Genomic DNA, 14,786 nt, shown 5'->3' with positions numbered 1-14,786 from the left:
AAAAAAGATAAATTACTTGACATTTACATCGATGCACATTAGCTTATCTTTTATTATTAGCTAATAGTAAAATTCGGTCCGATTTTCCCGTGCCACCTGTCGTTGCAATGCACGCTCTCCACAACTTAGTTGTGCTTAGTAGCTAATAGATTTCCACCACCGAAAAACGCTTGCTGTAGCTCTGCTACAAGATTTATTTACGGAGAAGAGAAAAACACCCAGTGTTTGGGTGCACGTGCATTCTTACATTCTTCATTGACTGAGCTTTCAATGTTTACGGAAAGGATGAAGCTGATTTGTTTGTTTTTGTCACATGAACTGCGGTGCGTTTGCGGCATTATGAATAGTTGAGGTGTTTTCATCTCGCTGCGCCTAAAAAAATGAGTGCGTCACATCAATTATGAGCGCACTTGCCGCGCGCCTACATGAAATAATGAACTTGAGAGCGCAAAAGACACGATATGTGAACGACCCCTTGACGAGCTACCTCCAATCGAGCAACGTGTTGGAGACCCCAGTAAAAGATACGCAGCAAGAAGAAACACTAGCGTTTCACGCTTGCGCGCATACTGCTGCTTTGGCGTGCAGTGTTCTGATTTGCTTATTTCCTATTTACTTGTTTGGTGGAGGCAATCCAGAATTACTGTTGGTGAAATTATAATCAGACAAATATTTTATATAATGGCAAAATATTTGCCTCTGCCGCTTTCCTCTTCAGAGAACCTGTTGCTATCCACCGATCCATGTTGTGGTTCTAACGGCACTGAACTTGAACGTAACGGCCGAGCACCACTAGCCTATTTTAGTAATCACACAATAACCTGACAATTTAATTTAAATTTTATATCAATATAGGCCTACATATTCTTTTTACTTTTTATTTTTTTATGGGGATTCCTGGTAAAATGAAGGTAAAAAATATTATTTTATATTTTATTTTGCCTTTCCACGGACCACGGACCACAGTTTGGGAACCACTGCTCTACACCATAATATAAGATGAATTACCAGTAGCATACAGTAGATCAACGTTATGAGCGATGATGATTGTTTAATAAATCTCCTCAATGACTGGTTATGCTGTTTTTTATACTGACACTTTATGGTTGACATTTTCTCGTGCACTAAAAATCACACTTAGATGCTCTTGATGAAGATGGTGAACTTGAGCACTGCATCAGAGGTAAAACCCACATCATTGTCAAGTCAATAACAGCAGTTTTGATGGCCCCTAAAATCAATCAAGACCGAAGTGAAGACTGAATATTCACAAGCTGTTGATGTCTCTCAGCTGCTCACAACCCTGCTGTCCATATAAAAGGCAGGATATGAGGGATGTAATTCAGTGATAGAGATAAAAGCCTCAATGATTTGATCACATGTCTCCTCCTTGGGTGATATAAAGATGTCCGGGTCACCCTAAGTGCTTACACAGCACAACTCACTTATGCAATACATTTTGCTCATCCTGCACTGTCAGACCATTCTCAGGACCCATTTCATTAGCTTAATTTTCATATTCCAATGCTGCCATGTACCTGAAGCAAATGATGAATTGCCTGAGATCTTTGTGAGGTGATTTCTACAGCCCCTCGAGGATCGACTGAATGACAGATATAGAGGAACAAGGGTGTTTCTGACAGCCTATTACACCCGCAAGCAGGGGTCTAATAAGGTAAACAAAAGAAGTCCTACATATTCAGTGAACAGCCAAGAATGCAGGAAATACCAGATGTTATCCACTTAATTCATTCCTGATTAGACAAAGAGTGGGAGGACTCCTGAAATGAATGAAAAACTGCTATTGTTATTCAGGTTATGCAACGTCTCCACAACAATGAGGCTGATCTGGCAGGAATGAAGTGTAAACTAAAGATTAGATTAGAACACGCTCAGAATATTTGGAAGAGATCAACATAAACAAGCAGAGGTCAATGTTTGATTGTCATTAAAGCATTTATCAGACTTTTAAAAGACACTTTTTTATATATATATATACATGGAAATTTGTTTTCATTTATTAAATTATTTTTCATATCTGTATGCTTGATCAGTGGATTTTGATTAATTTGCTGTTGTAGGCTGGCTCTGGAACTTTGAAATAACTGAAATAATTTGACCTGGAACTACTGCATAGTTGTGCGTTTACTGAAAAAAAACAACTAATACTAGTTAGTTAATACTATTAATAAGAACTGTCTGCAGGTATTATAGGCCTCCTTGGTGTTTGACGTCAGACGAGTCCCCCTAGTGGTTGAGTGAAAGACATACAATTTTTAACCTTATGCATACATGTTGTCATGGTATAATCCGTTATTTGATGTTGGATGATTGTTAAGTGGACTTTTTTTAATATCAGCATGGCATATCACATTATTTATGAAGAAGAAGCCCCAAGAGAATGTACTGCACATCACCAAATGTCACATATAAAAGATTCAAGAATTTTTCCAGCAGCGCTAGTGTGAAATTATATTTAGAAGATACAGATCAAGAACATTTCAAATACCTGCATCATGTTTCTTTTCTTTAACAAAACCCCTCAGGCTTCAGAAAAACAAATTAAATTAGGGTGGTTCTACAAAGAAGAAACTATATTCTCTCTTTGTAGCAACCAAGGCACCAAGGTCATACATTACATCATAATTTCATTCTTTTGAATTTATCTGCAGCTTTCAACTGTGAACATCCAAGCTGGCAGTTATATCCGAGTCAGCTCTTTGATTTGTACTCCTATCTGGATAACTCGCCCTCCACATACTGCAACCTTTGTCACAGGGATACTACTGTACTTCAAGGTTCAGTATTTGGACCCATATTTTTGACCATCTACACCCGAACACAGAATACTTTATTATTCTGATATATCTATATATTCTATATCTATGTTTCTTCATCTGGAATCTTCTCTGGATGATTTACTCAAGACTGAGCTCTGATTCCTTTATAGCCAGGATGTCCTTTATATTTCCGTCAGAGGTCACACAGTCAATGCAGCTATTTCAAAGCTCACCTTCATTGACCACATTACAACAACTGCCAGGTACCACTTTATCCATGATATAAGGAAATGAGGCCAACTGTAAACATTTCATGGCTACATTAACCAATAGCTATACATCAATTTCTCAAGTTAGTAACATAAAAAAGGGAGTTGAAAAATTGAAAATATATATTTTCATCTTTTACATTAAATAGATAAATGTACATGTTAGTTACACATATAGGCTAAATGTGTGTGGACATTTTTTATGCCAGTGTATCCCCCTTTAAAGCAGCTATATTTTAGAGACACAGAAAAACAGTCAAAACAGCAGACTGAAAATGCATCTGTTTTGTATTCTTGTGAAAATGTTTTTTAAATGTATTTTAGATTAAATTCATATACCGAAATTTAAAATATACATTTTTCATATATTTATTAGGCCTATCAATATATTTTTTGATACATTTTTTGTATATTTGAAAATAAATGTAAAACTGTTTAGCTATGTGGTTAGGTACTCTAAAGTATCTTGGCTATTAACGTGATTTCTGCATTTTATTTTTGAGGCACAGTGCTGCAGCTAAATTATAATTTCTTCGCTCTAATTACTAAATGATGCACATAAATTGAGAATTCAACCGCCAGAGGGCAGCATATAACAAAAATCCAGCAATGATTGACTCAATCAGAGGTGCTGCACTGTTATCAAAGCCACTTGAGCAAATATTACTCTCTGAGATGTAGGTAGTTACCGTACTTGGCGAACTTATGAGTAATTTCGTCAATTACACATTATATAGGCCTAAGCATTATGTAACATTACAGACGGACATGAAAGGAGAAAAGAGGAGAGTGAAAAACAACAGATAAGGAGTAACCTTGGGAAGTGTCTCAACGCATGTGATTGGCTGAAAGTTCGTTTGTGTCTTTAGTTCCACTATAAAAGCTCTGCTAACGGTACTCTCAGTGCATTAGCTTGGAATAGTCTACTGCGCTCCATTGGGATCTACAACTCATCATGATTTTTACGCAATGGATTAACATATTTGGAATTTACAACCTATAAATTCCGAGAAAGTATCCTGTCTGGCTTTAGAATATCTGATTATCATCTATTTCAAGAGGACTTTTTCTTCTGTTGGACACATTTTCGCGCACACTATATACTATACACTATGGCAAATACTTGCGTACAGTTCACGGGTTTTGTGATGAGTTTTCTTGGTTGGATTGGGCTTATCATTGCCACTGCCACTAACGAATGGGTAGTTACTTGTAAATATAACATGAACACCTGTAAGAAGATGGATGAACTGGAGGCCAAGGGTTTGTGGGCAGACTGTGTGATCTCAACTGCCCTGTATCACTGCATCACACTCACGCAGATTCTCGAGTTACCAGGTACGTGTGAAATAATAGCTGTAATTACAACAGAAATGTTCTAGCTTCTTTTAGGATTATTTTTTTAAAAAAATTTCTGGTCGAAATAAAGATGAAAATCATTACAATTCAGTTTCCAATATTTAATACATAAGTAGCATACTATTTAGCCTACTTTTTATTTAATTATTTATTAAATAAAATGAAATATTATCAAAGATGAAACAAATATGTAATAGGTTATTTGATCATTTGAATTGGTTACATTATAATGTACGTAGGTCTATTTAATTTTAAAACTGATTATATTTTTAATAATAAAATTATATTTTCTATAGTATGTAGCTATTACAACTATAGTCTTTTTATATTAGCCTAATATATAAATTTGGCTAAATATTTTACATATAGCCTATACAAAACAACTTTTTCTTCATCTACTATTTTTTTATGAATTTATTTTATAATTTAAATCATTAAATTACAATATGATTCATTGAATTTAATTATTACCATGAATTCGAGAAATTAATTATTCTGTTCTTTTTTTCAAGCGTACATCCAGACGTCTCGAGCGCTAATGGTCACGGCATCGATTCTTGGATTGCCTGCTGTAGCGCTCGTGCTCATGTCCATGTCCTGTATTAACCTCGGAAGTGAACCAGAAAGCGCCAAGAACAAACGATCAGTGTTCGGTGGAATCCTAATACTGCTGACTGGTAAGCCTGTATTTTAATTTCTTAAATTAAAGTCATATTACGCAAAAAAAAAAAAAAAAAAAAAAAAAAAAGTACAGGCAGATATAGGCCTACTGTTCCCACAGAATGTTTTTTTTTATTAATTAGACTTAGAAATAGATTGCTCACTCTTCCTCCCGGAGGACCCATTTTATCACCAACCAACCCTAATCATTGGATGAGTTAAATCTGTAATCAACTGTAAGATTCCGTTGTTTAACCCTTTGAGTGTATCATATAGCTCTCCAAGACAGCAACATAGTGTCGCCCAGATCCGGCCCACATCTGGTACGCATGGAATCCACGTGTACCAGATGTGGCCCGCATCTGGGCCATTATGGTCTTAATGCAAAATATAACCATAATAATAAAATAATATTTTTTTGATAATAGTGTGTATTTTCTTCCTCAGCTTTTTGTGGCATCGTCTCCACTGTGTGGTTTCCCATCGGGGCCCATCACGAGAGAGGTTTGATGTCCTTTGGCTTCTCCCTGTATTCGGGCTGGGTTGGAACTGCACTTTGTTTGCTAGGAGGCTGTATGATCACCTGCTGTTCAGTGGACACCCCAGCCACATACACTGATAACAACAGATTCTACTACTCCAAACAGGGCCCCGCCCCTCCTGGCCCCGCCTCCACTAACCACGCCAAAAGTGCTCACGTGTGAGCTTCGGGATTACTGCTCAGATCAGATTCCTACTCTCTTTCTTCCCTTTCTCCACTGTTTCTTGTTTCAACTACCCGTATGTCTATCTACAGTGGTGACTCTTATTGTACAGCTGTACTCTAACCCTTTGACTCAGCCGCAGGGTTAGTCCACCAGAAGTAACTGCACTGAAGGATTTAATGTTCAAAGGGTCTTCAGCACAATGTGCTATTTTACTTCCTATTTTTATAGTGGGATACTAACAGTATTACCAATGTTGTTATTATTCTAAATCTTTCTGTTTATTTCAGTCTGTTTGTAGAGCTATCTTTTCATTTTGATTCATTTCAGCATAGCAGCCCAAGCCAAATTGCACCAAAATTGGACTAAAGCAGTAACCATTTAGCAATATTATTTATTGTAATACTTGTATGCATTTTTTATTATGTTTTTGTTGTTGTTGTTGTTGTTGTAATAAACAATGTTTTCCATGTGAAAATGTCTGAAAGTGTTCTTTGATTATAGGTTATGTCATTTTTATAAATAAAACCCTGCTGGCAAAATGAACCGAATTACTTTCCGTAGGACTGTATTGTTAAACACATGGCGTCTGCTGTCAGATGCCCAGGCAGGTGCAGTGCATCATCCTTAAACCTCTCATTCATTCTCACTAAAAGCACTCGAGACACACATACAATTCAGGCGCCCAAGACATGTACGTGTATCGATTTCTCTTTCTCCAACGAGAAGCTCGTCCCATTACGACTGATGGGCAACCAAGACTGGCAGATTAAAGATTAATAGTCGCAATCAGCCATAAAGGCAGATTTATACTCTGGTTGCGATGAGTCTCCGTTTTTGTTTTCTGGTTGGGGTCCTTTAACTGAATGTTTCCTGTTACACATAGGCATACAGTCGAAAATGGCTGAATACTGAGGATATAACATGTGAATGTTTTTATACATTATGTGAAAAATGGAATCAAACTGAGCAAATTGAATCACTACAGTATGATTTATGAAGGGTGCATTTTAGATGTCAAATATTGCTTCTTAGGTCGTAACCATTCAGTCTTTGGTTAGAGGTAGTTTGAGGTGGAGGAAATTCAATGGAAAATTTCATTGGTCTCTACAGTATTTTTCTCTTCCAAATATGGCTGCAAATGATGACCTACAAGCAGAGAGACAGACAGAAAAAGCAGAAATTGACCTGAACTAGCAAGAAACAGGAAGTTGAAATGTCCTGATGGTAATCCAGCCTTCATTCCTATGTTTATAACATGGAGGAAAAAAAGGTTTAGCATTTCCTTTTTAAAGGGTCATGAAACAATGAAAAATTAAAATTATGCTGCACGTGATAGAAATTATTTGAAGAGGAAAGTAGATCATTCAGGATTTTTTGGCCTATTTTAGTAATCCTGTGTCATGAACAAATGAGTCCCCCTGCATAAATGGGTCGGCCTAATGATTCCATTGGCTGAAAGGTGTTAGCTTGCCACATTGAGTGCCTGGTTAGAAAACCTACACACTTGGTTTATGAAATCTTTTTTTAACTATGAGAATATGACTGCAATTACCTTTAAAATGATGTTGCTTATGATTTCACAAAGCTATAGACTGAAATTAAATGTCTCATTCTTTAAATGCTTAGCATTCTAGCTTAGCATACCTCTAGCATATTAGCCTGCTAGCTTTATAAATCATATTTGATCCTTTGTTAAGAACATTCAAATAATAAAATGTGAAGCTACACTTTTTATATATTTAATTTAAAATATAATTAATAAAATCAACTGTTGTACAATACAGCAGGCTACAGTAGTGCTAAAATCAGAGAACCGATAGCATACAAGATACAATCAAAAACATTGCCAACCCATTGGTGAGAGGGGACCTGATTGTTCATGACACCGGATTTGTAATTTGAAGTATGCATCAGCAGGATGTGACATTTTCTTGAACTACACTGCTCATATATGTCAGCGGTGTCTTTCCATGGCCAATTTTGAACAATTTTTAAAACCGACGAGACGGGATTGTACTGAAACGGGGCGTTTCATGACCCTTTAATGTTCTTTGTATAATTCAGGAAAGTATCTCCATTTGAACAAACATGACACCTTCATATACTAGTCAAGTAATCATATATGTGGAAATAAAGCAACCCTGATGCACTAGTTTTAGCTCGTCTGGTTTTTCCTCGGAAAACTGATACTACTGAGCATAAAAATGACAAAATTTTATATTTGTCACCTGATACTCCAGTACAAATTGTTACTGATTTTGAGACTGACCTTGAACTGACCAGAAAAATCCAGTGTTCTGAAAACACTGAATGGCTTCTTACAGGAAATGTCTGATTATTTGTGCAGTGAGTTGAAATCACCTTTTGCATAAGGATTATGTTAACGCAAGTAGTGTGAGAATTAAAGCAACTATTGGGTATTGCATAAGCTTAAAAGTGCATAATATTTTTTAAATGTGTTTTAAATATATCAGGAAAATATAACCATTTACCACACAGCGTCACATATTTACTGTCTTCCTCTCATCCAGGATTAGCACCAGGATATTATGCATCAGGAAAAGGGGAGGCTTCCTCCCAAACAGATGACGACAAACAATATAAGGACATCACATTTAAATTTGATTCAGGCTGATGAGAGATGACACAAATGACGTCCTATGAGTGCCTCATAGGAATAACACTTATGAAGACCCTCCCACAAAAGGAGTGTGCTTCTGGTTGTGTCGATGTCTGCACCATACAGACAGAAGGGTCTGAACTGTATGAATTGAACATAACAACATGTTTTGAGATCTCCAAACCATATTGTACCACATCGACCACCATTGCAGCAATGATAATGGAACAGTACGTCCTGATCTGTTCATCTCATTCCTCTGCATAGCCAGCAGCGCCCATCCTAGTATGACCATGTTTGTTTTGTGCTCAGGTACGACCCTCGGATCAATGTTATTCTAGGCTCACCGCTCCACCCCACAGGAAACAGAGCGGGTCTGCAATGCTTACACAAGCCAACCATGTGAGGATTTTTATTACTTCTAATTTCTGGTTGTGTGAGACAGTCTTAAAGCGAAATGAAAACCAAGAGTCACGCTTATCTGATCTGCAATAAATGACTTTCATTGTTGCATGGAAGCAATATTAACATCTCATTACACAGTGCAACGGGGGAGCAAAACCACAAGTAGAAGAAACAATAAATAGATTCTTTAAAAAAATCATTGAAACCAGAATACATCCACTTCATACCAAAATATACAGAAGAAACAAAGATCAGATTTGCAAGGGAAGCCAATCTCCACATTTCCTGAACAAATATCGAACAAACTATGATAGCAGGAAAGATAGTTCACAAAGTACAAACACTGTACCTTTTCTCAGAGACGAATAACAAATAGTAGCTATCTTTAAAAGCAACAGCGGAAAGGTTTTTTATTTTTTTTTTACAGATAGATTTTTAATAAAATATTTCTATATGAAGATTCTAATCTTACTCAAAGGGGTAGTTCATCCACAAATGAAAATTCTGTCATCATTTACTCATCCTCATTGCACTGACTTCTGCTTAACACAAAAGAAGATATTTTTAAGATTTTTTTTTTTTTCAATGGGGTCCAAAACAACATCATTGGACCCCTGGGACTACGGGTGGAAATTAGCACTGTGCTAAATCCGGCGTATTTACGTCAATTTACATTGTACGTTCATCAATATGCATTGTCCCATACAAAAAAATTCTTCCATTCTACGGACAAAAACACTCTGGTATTTAAAAAAAATATATCTTACAGGTTAGGAGGTAAATAAATGATGACAACATTTTCATTTTTAATGAACTATTTCTTTAAAACCTTGCCCTTCTTAAGCCTATTCTTATGTTATAACATTAAATTAAATCTATTAAATCAAAACCCAAACGTCTCCAGTTATGTTTTTTAGTCTAGAAAGAGGCCATTAAAAATATATGCTTTCGCCACTTTTCTTCAGCAGTTCGTCTGAACCGTAAGAGAACCCACAAAACACCACGGCGGTGGCTACACTACCCTGACAGAGAACCTGAAGGTATGAAATGCCTGTAAAAAAATACTTCTCTTCGATATCTCACATCTCCACACTGTTATATGGTGTTCTACTCTACAGAAGTAAAATTGTGTCTTTTGTCTGATACAGTAAACGAAGGATGCAGACTTTGGCTTGCTTTGTAAACAGAGGCCACTCAGGACGAGGAGGTTTCGAGAGGTGTACGGTGGGCAGGCTACCCTCGTCTCTCAGAATGCTACATTTGAGAGTTACATCAAGTCTTTCGACGGTTACCACACATGCAAATACTCACAAACATAGTTTTACTCTGGGCCCCGTACGTCTGAACATGCTATACATTCAGCAAAATGCCACGGCGACAAGAATCACATCATAGACCAAATGCAAGGAACAAAACCAACCCAGGCCCCAAAATGAAGCTCTGTACACTGTGAGAGCTAATGGGACTCAAAGGATACAGCCTGAAAATCATTTATGGCAACTCAATCTTTAGTTGTTTTTTTAACGTTTCTAAATATTTGTCACAAACAAAAGAGGGGAGACACATTTAAAGCAATGTGGCATGATGTGCTCAGAGTCTTCCACATGTTTGGATTTGAGGCCTGGCTTGGTTGTTTTCGGCTGGCAGAGCTGTAGCACAGATAGAGTTGGTCTAGCCAGATTGGTTAAATGCCACATGAATTATGGGAGGAGGGAACAGCAGAAGAGCACATCCAGATAAAAAATTCACAACGCTCTCCACCACATGCAAATTCCCCTTCCTTACCCTCTGTTTTCCTAAATCACGTCTCCTTTTTTTTTCAACGGACACACTGACCAGCCGAGAGACACAAATCGTACTGTGGTCACACCGTGGGTATTTACACAGAGCGGCCTGCTTGCAAGGATGAAGCGGAGTCACTGGCACATAGGATGAATGGATGGTCGGTTGTGACACGTGACAGCTGACGGGCACCTTCAGCGGGAAAAACAAACCCATGGATATGTCGACATCAACAGAAATCACAAACAAACAAGCATGGACATCTTGATGGCCATATTTTTAAAGCACACACTGACAGATGAAGGCACTATTGCAAGCAAAGTCCATTTACTATTTGTGAAAACCTACGGTCCAAACCTCACTTGGGCTAGATGTTTGAGCGGAAGAGATTGAGGCCTTTAATTCTGTGGGGCCTAACTATTTATCATATCATTCAAGTGTTTTAAGGGCTTTGCATGGGAATTTTTCAGCTGGTTTTATATGGACCCCACTTAAGACAGTGTCGAGGCTAATAGAGTGGAAGTGATCTGTGAACGGACATCGTCCTGACAGCTGAAAGATGCTTGTATTGGGTAAAACTGTGGGACTGTGATAACTAAGAGAAACATTAGATTATATATTTAAGTGCTGAAAAGTTCAGCAAAATGATTATAATGAGAATTAATTTAAAACTGTAAATTAATTTTAAAACAAAAAAGAAAAACATTTTAGGTGCTATGTGGTTAAAAAAAAGAAAGATCAAAAGCCTTCTAAATGTTAAATCCCATCCTAAACGTTCTCATTATCCAATCAGTAGTAAAAAAGGGCAGCGAATGAAGGAATAGAAGTCAAATAAAAACTCATTGCAAAGACATAACAATCTAGCCCAAGGGTTCTGCAGTTGTTGGCAGACGAGTACATTCAGATTACATTCTCATTCCAAAGGATCGTCCAAATCATCGTCGACCACCAGCGCCTCAAAGCCCCTACTAGGTTTACCAGCTTTGCTTTTGGCCCTGCTGTGTGAGGAGGAAGAGGAGGTTCTGTGGTTGTCCACTCTGTCTAGGCCGTCAAGCTGAGGCTCGCTCTGCTCCTGGTGTTGCTGTTTCTGGTGCCCACCTCTGCCCTCATGGGAGCCCAAGCTTTGGTATGGCCCTCCATCTCCAGAAGGGTATAGATCATCATCCACGGCAAAGTTGTCATCCACGCCCACGTCATAGCGCTGGTATGTGCTAGCATGGGCTTCCTCCTCTCGCGCCGTGATCTCTAGGGTGCTGTTCCACATGCCATAGCCGAAGTAGATCAAAACACCTGCAGAGACGAACACACAGAGACAACACAAACAGTGCACACTACATAAACTAATGCACAAATGTAATTGATCAGTGTTTTCCCTCACTTCAATGACAAAAGCAACATCAAAAACACAGCAAATGTGACACAGCATTAGAGCATGTGGGTCATTCCTGTCATGCAATAGTTTAGAACTGTACATCTTATTGTAAAATCAATATGATTGTGTTGTCATTTAAGGAAGAATTTCTTCAACAAAAAAAATGGGTAAACTATACTTTCAAAAAATATGCTCTGGTCAAGCTACAGAAATAAACTTAGTTCATTATAACTTTACTATTTACACAATGAAAAAAATAAGAATCACTTGTAATATTTTTCATTAATTTGCCAGTTTATAATATTATTTAGAAATTTATAAAATTCAGTCCATTGTCATTCAAAGTTTTTGAGTTTAATACAAATATGAAACTACACTACAGTTCAAAATATGGGGTTTTTAAAAATGTATCTTGCTCACCAAAAGGCTGCATTTATTTGATCAAAAAGCACAGCAAAACTGTAATGTGAAATATTATTACAATTTAAAACAAATGTTTTGTATTTTAATATATTTTAAAATGTAATTTATTCCTGTGATCCTTCAGAAATTATTGTAATGCTTATTTAGTGCTTAAAAACATTTCCTATTATTATCAATGTTGAAAACAGTTCTGCTGATTACCAGTAATATTTTTGTGGACTCTGAAATTATTTGGAAAATAAATCTTCTGTAACATTATAAATGTCTTTACAGTCACTTTAGCTGAATAAAGCTTCGGTTACTAACCCCAAACCTTTGAATGGTATATATGAAACCGCCCTGGATATCAGAAATGACCCATGTCAATAAGAGGCTGCCTGTATCAACATGCCCATTTAAAATAATATTGAAACTCACCCACGAAGCACCATACGCCAAAACGGATCCATGTGATGGTGGAAAGCTTGAGCATGAGGTAAACGTTTACAAGCATGGCAGAGGCGGGGACGAAGGGAACGCAGGGAGCCATGTAGGGCAGGCGCTTGGGGTTCTCTGGCTGCTGAATGATGATGAAGATCAAGAGCGTGATGACCAGCAGCAGCAGCACCAGCAGCAGCACGGCCCACCACTGGCCATCAGCGATCTGACCTGACCCGAAGATGATGAGGGAGCAGAAGCAGAAGATGAGGATGAAGAGCAGAAGGACGCAGCGAGTGACGACCCGGCCGGTGGCCACAGTGGGGCGGTCCATCTTGCCCGGCAGCCCGAGCCGAATGCGCATGGTGTAATAGCGAGGCCCAAGCAGCTTCTTCAGCTTCAGAAGGTACACGCTGTCCGTCTCATCTGACTCAATGCCTGAGGAAATGTCCACGGTGCCGTAGTTGGGGTGACTGGCAGTGTAGGTGGACTTGTCAGGCTTACCAATCAGCATCTCGTTGTCTCCCAGAGACGGCAGGTTCTTGGCTCCGCAGGTGTTTGTGGCAGCTCCTCCATAATCATCACCCTCACTGACCGGCGAGCAGGCTTCCTTCTCGCACTCGGCCAGCACTCCCTCCTTACGTTTCGAGTTCTGCTCCGAGAGGAAGTTGACGAATCCATGGATGTCTCCTTCGGGCTGGTAACGCAGCAGAAGCACACACACCGACACTAGCGTGTAGGCTAGCAGAGTGCCGATGGACATCATCTCGATCAGGTCTCTCAGACTGACGAGCAAAGCCAAGAGAGCAGAGAGGAACCCCGACACCACACAGGCCACTGCAGGAGTCTCTGTGTACGTGCTCACATTAGCCAGGAACCTGAAACATACAGATTGTGCACATGACACCTTCAGTCCTCCAATCACAAGACGGCAGAGCTACGTATACAGGCGCAAATGGGATCCAAACTGAATTTGGATGTGGTCAAAAAAGCACATACATTGAAAGCGTGAAGCTAATCCCTCCTGACACCTAAAAAGACTTGACTACTGTCAATCAACGAGATGCATTAAAACAAACGTTTTATATTTTGTCAGATATGTGTGGCTAGAAAATTACTGTCTGATTAAACATTTTGGGAAAGTCCATTTATAGAGTACCGTTCAAAAGTTTGGGTCAGTAAGATTTTTTTTTAAGAAACAAATACTTTTATTCAGCAAGGATGCACTAAATGGATTTAAAGTGAGAGTTAAGACATTTATTATGTTACAAAACAATTCTATTTCATATAAATGCTGTTCTTTTGAACTTTCTATTCATCAATGAATCCTGAAAAAAATATCAAGCAGCAGAACTGGTTTCAACATTGAAAATAATTTGAAATATTTCTTGAGAAATCAGACTGGAGTAATGGCTGCCAAAAATGTAGCTTTGGCATCACAGTAATAAATTAAATTTTAAAGTATATAAAGCTTAAAAACAGTTATTTTAAATTGTAATTACATTTCAGAATATTACTGTTTTTACTGAATTTATGATCAAATGTAGCAGCAAATGTATTTAATAGCAGCCATGGTGAGCATAACAGACTTATTTCAAAATCATTAAAAAATGTTTTCGACCCAAAACTTTGTAGTATTATGCAGCATTATGTGAAGCACAGTTGAAATTCATTTACTACAGGTATTCCACTAAAAAAGGTTTTCTGCTCAAAACATCACATTGGCAGTGAGATTAAAATGTGGACGTATTTGTAGTCTTTTAGAATTTTTAAATACTTTTTCATGCTTTTTAAAGGGGACCCTCCCTTTGAAATCTGATCACGAGTGCTGACATGAGATGGTTTGAGATGCTTTGAGAGATCCTACTTCCAAGTGTAAATGCCAGTGTATCTTGTCTGACAACTTTTGAACACCTGTGACGGGTGTGTTGATGTTAATACCACGTGTAAACAGGGTGAAACATCCAAACATTCATTTTATCAAAGATGTAC

The 14,786-nt window shown here is 38.0% G+C and overlaps 2 protein-coding genes across 2 annotated transcripts in view; one reads left to right on the top strand and one right to left on the bottom strand.

Moving 5' to 3' along the window:
- The first annotated feature begins 3,699 nt into the window (after positions 1 to 3,699).
- Positions 3,700 to 6,250, top strand: cldn11a (claudin 11a). Its single transcript, XM_077228268.1, has 3 exons — positions 3,700 to 4,387; positions 4,921 to 5,085; positions 5,516 to 6,250. Exons 1-3 carry the CDS (start codon positions 4,162 to 4,164, stop codon positions 5,770 to 5,772), a joined length of 648 nt encoding a protein of 215 aa, XP_077084383.1. The 5' UTR covers positions 3,700 to 4,161; the 3' UTR covers positions 5,773 to 6,250.
- Positions 6,251 to 8,877: 2,627 nt separating this feature from the next.
- The window catches only part of slc7a14a (solute carrier family 7 member 14a), a 31,054-nt gene continuing 25,145 nt past the window's right edge, over positions 8,878 to 14,786 (bottom strand). Inside the window, exons 7-8 of the mRNA XM_077228325.1 lie at positions 12,795 to 13,672; positions 8,878 to 11,872 (exon numbers count right to left, since the gene is read on the bottom strand). Of these exons, the coding sequence (XP_077084440.1) occupies positions 11,496 to 11,872; positions 12,795 to 13,672 (1,255 nt within the window). The 3' untranslated portion in view covers positions 8,878 to 11,495. The remainder of the gene's footprint in view (positions 11,873 to 12,794; positions 13,673 to 14,786) is intronic.

This window comes from Siphateles boraxobius, unplaced genomic scaffold (genome assembly GCF_051911475.1).
Source record: "Siphateles boraxobius isolate OS27281-9 unplaced genomic scaffold, OSU_SipBor_1 1, whole genome shotgun sequence".
Lineage (NCBI taxonomy): Eukaryota > Metazoa > Chordata > Actinopteri > Cypriniformes > Leuciscidae > Siphateles > Siphateles boraxobius.
This window is presented reverse-complemented; position numbering and strand designations above follow the sequence as displayed.

Bases quoted from the DNA above. Each gene is read 5' to 3' on its own strand.
- cldn11a (XM_077228268.1), top strand. From the start codon at position 4,162: ATGGCAAATACTTGCGTACAGTTCACGGGTTTTGTGATGAGTTTTCTT. The intron at 4,388-4,920 runs GTACGTGTGAAA...CTTTTTTTCAAG, and splicing joins GCAGATTCTCGAGTTACCAG to CGTACATCCAGACGTCTCGA. The intron at 5,086-5,515 runs GTAAGCCTGTAT...TTTCTTCCTCAG, and splicing joins AATCCTAATACTGCTGACTG to CTTTTTGTGGCATCGTCTCC.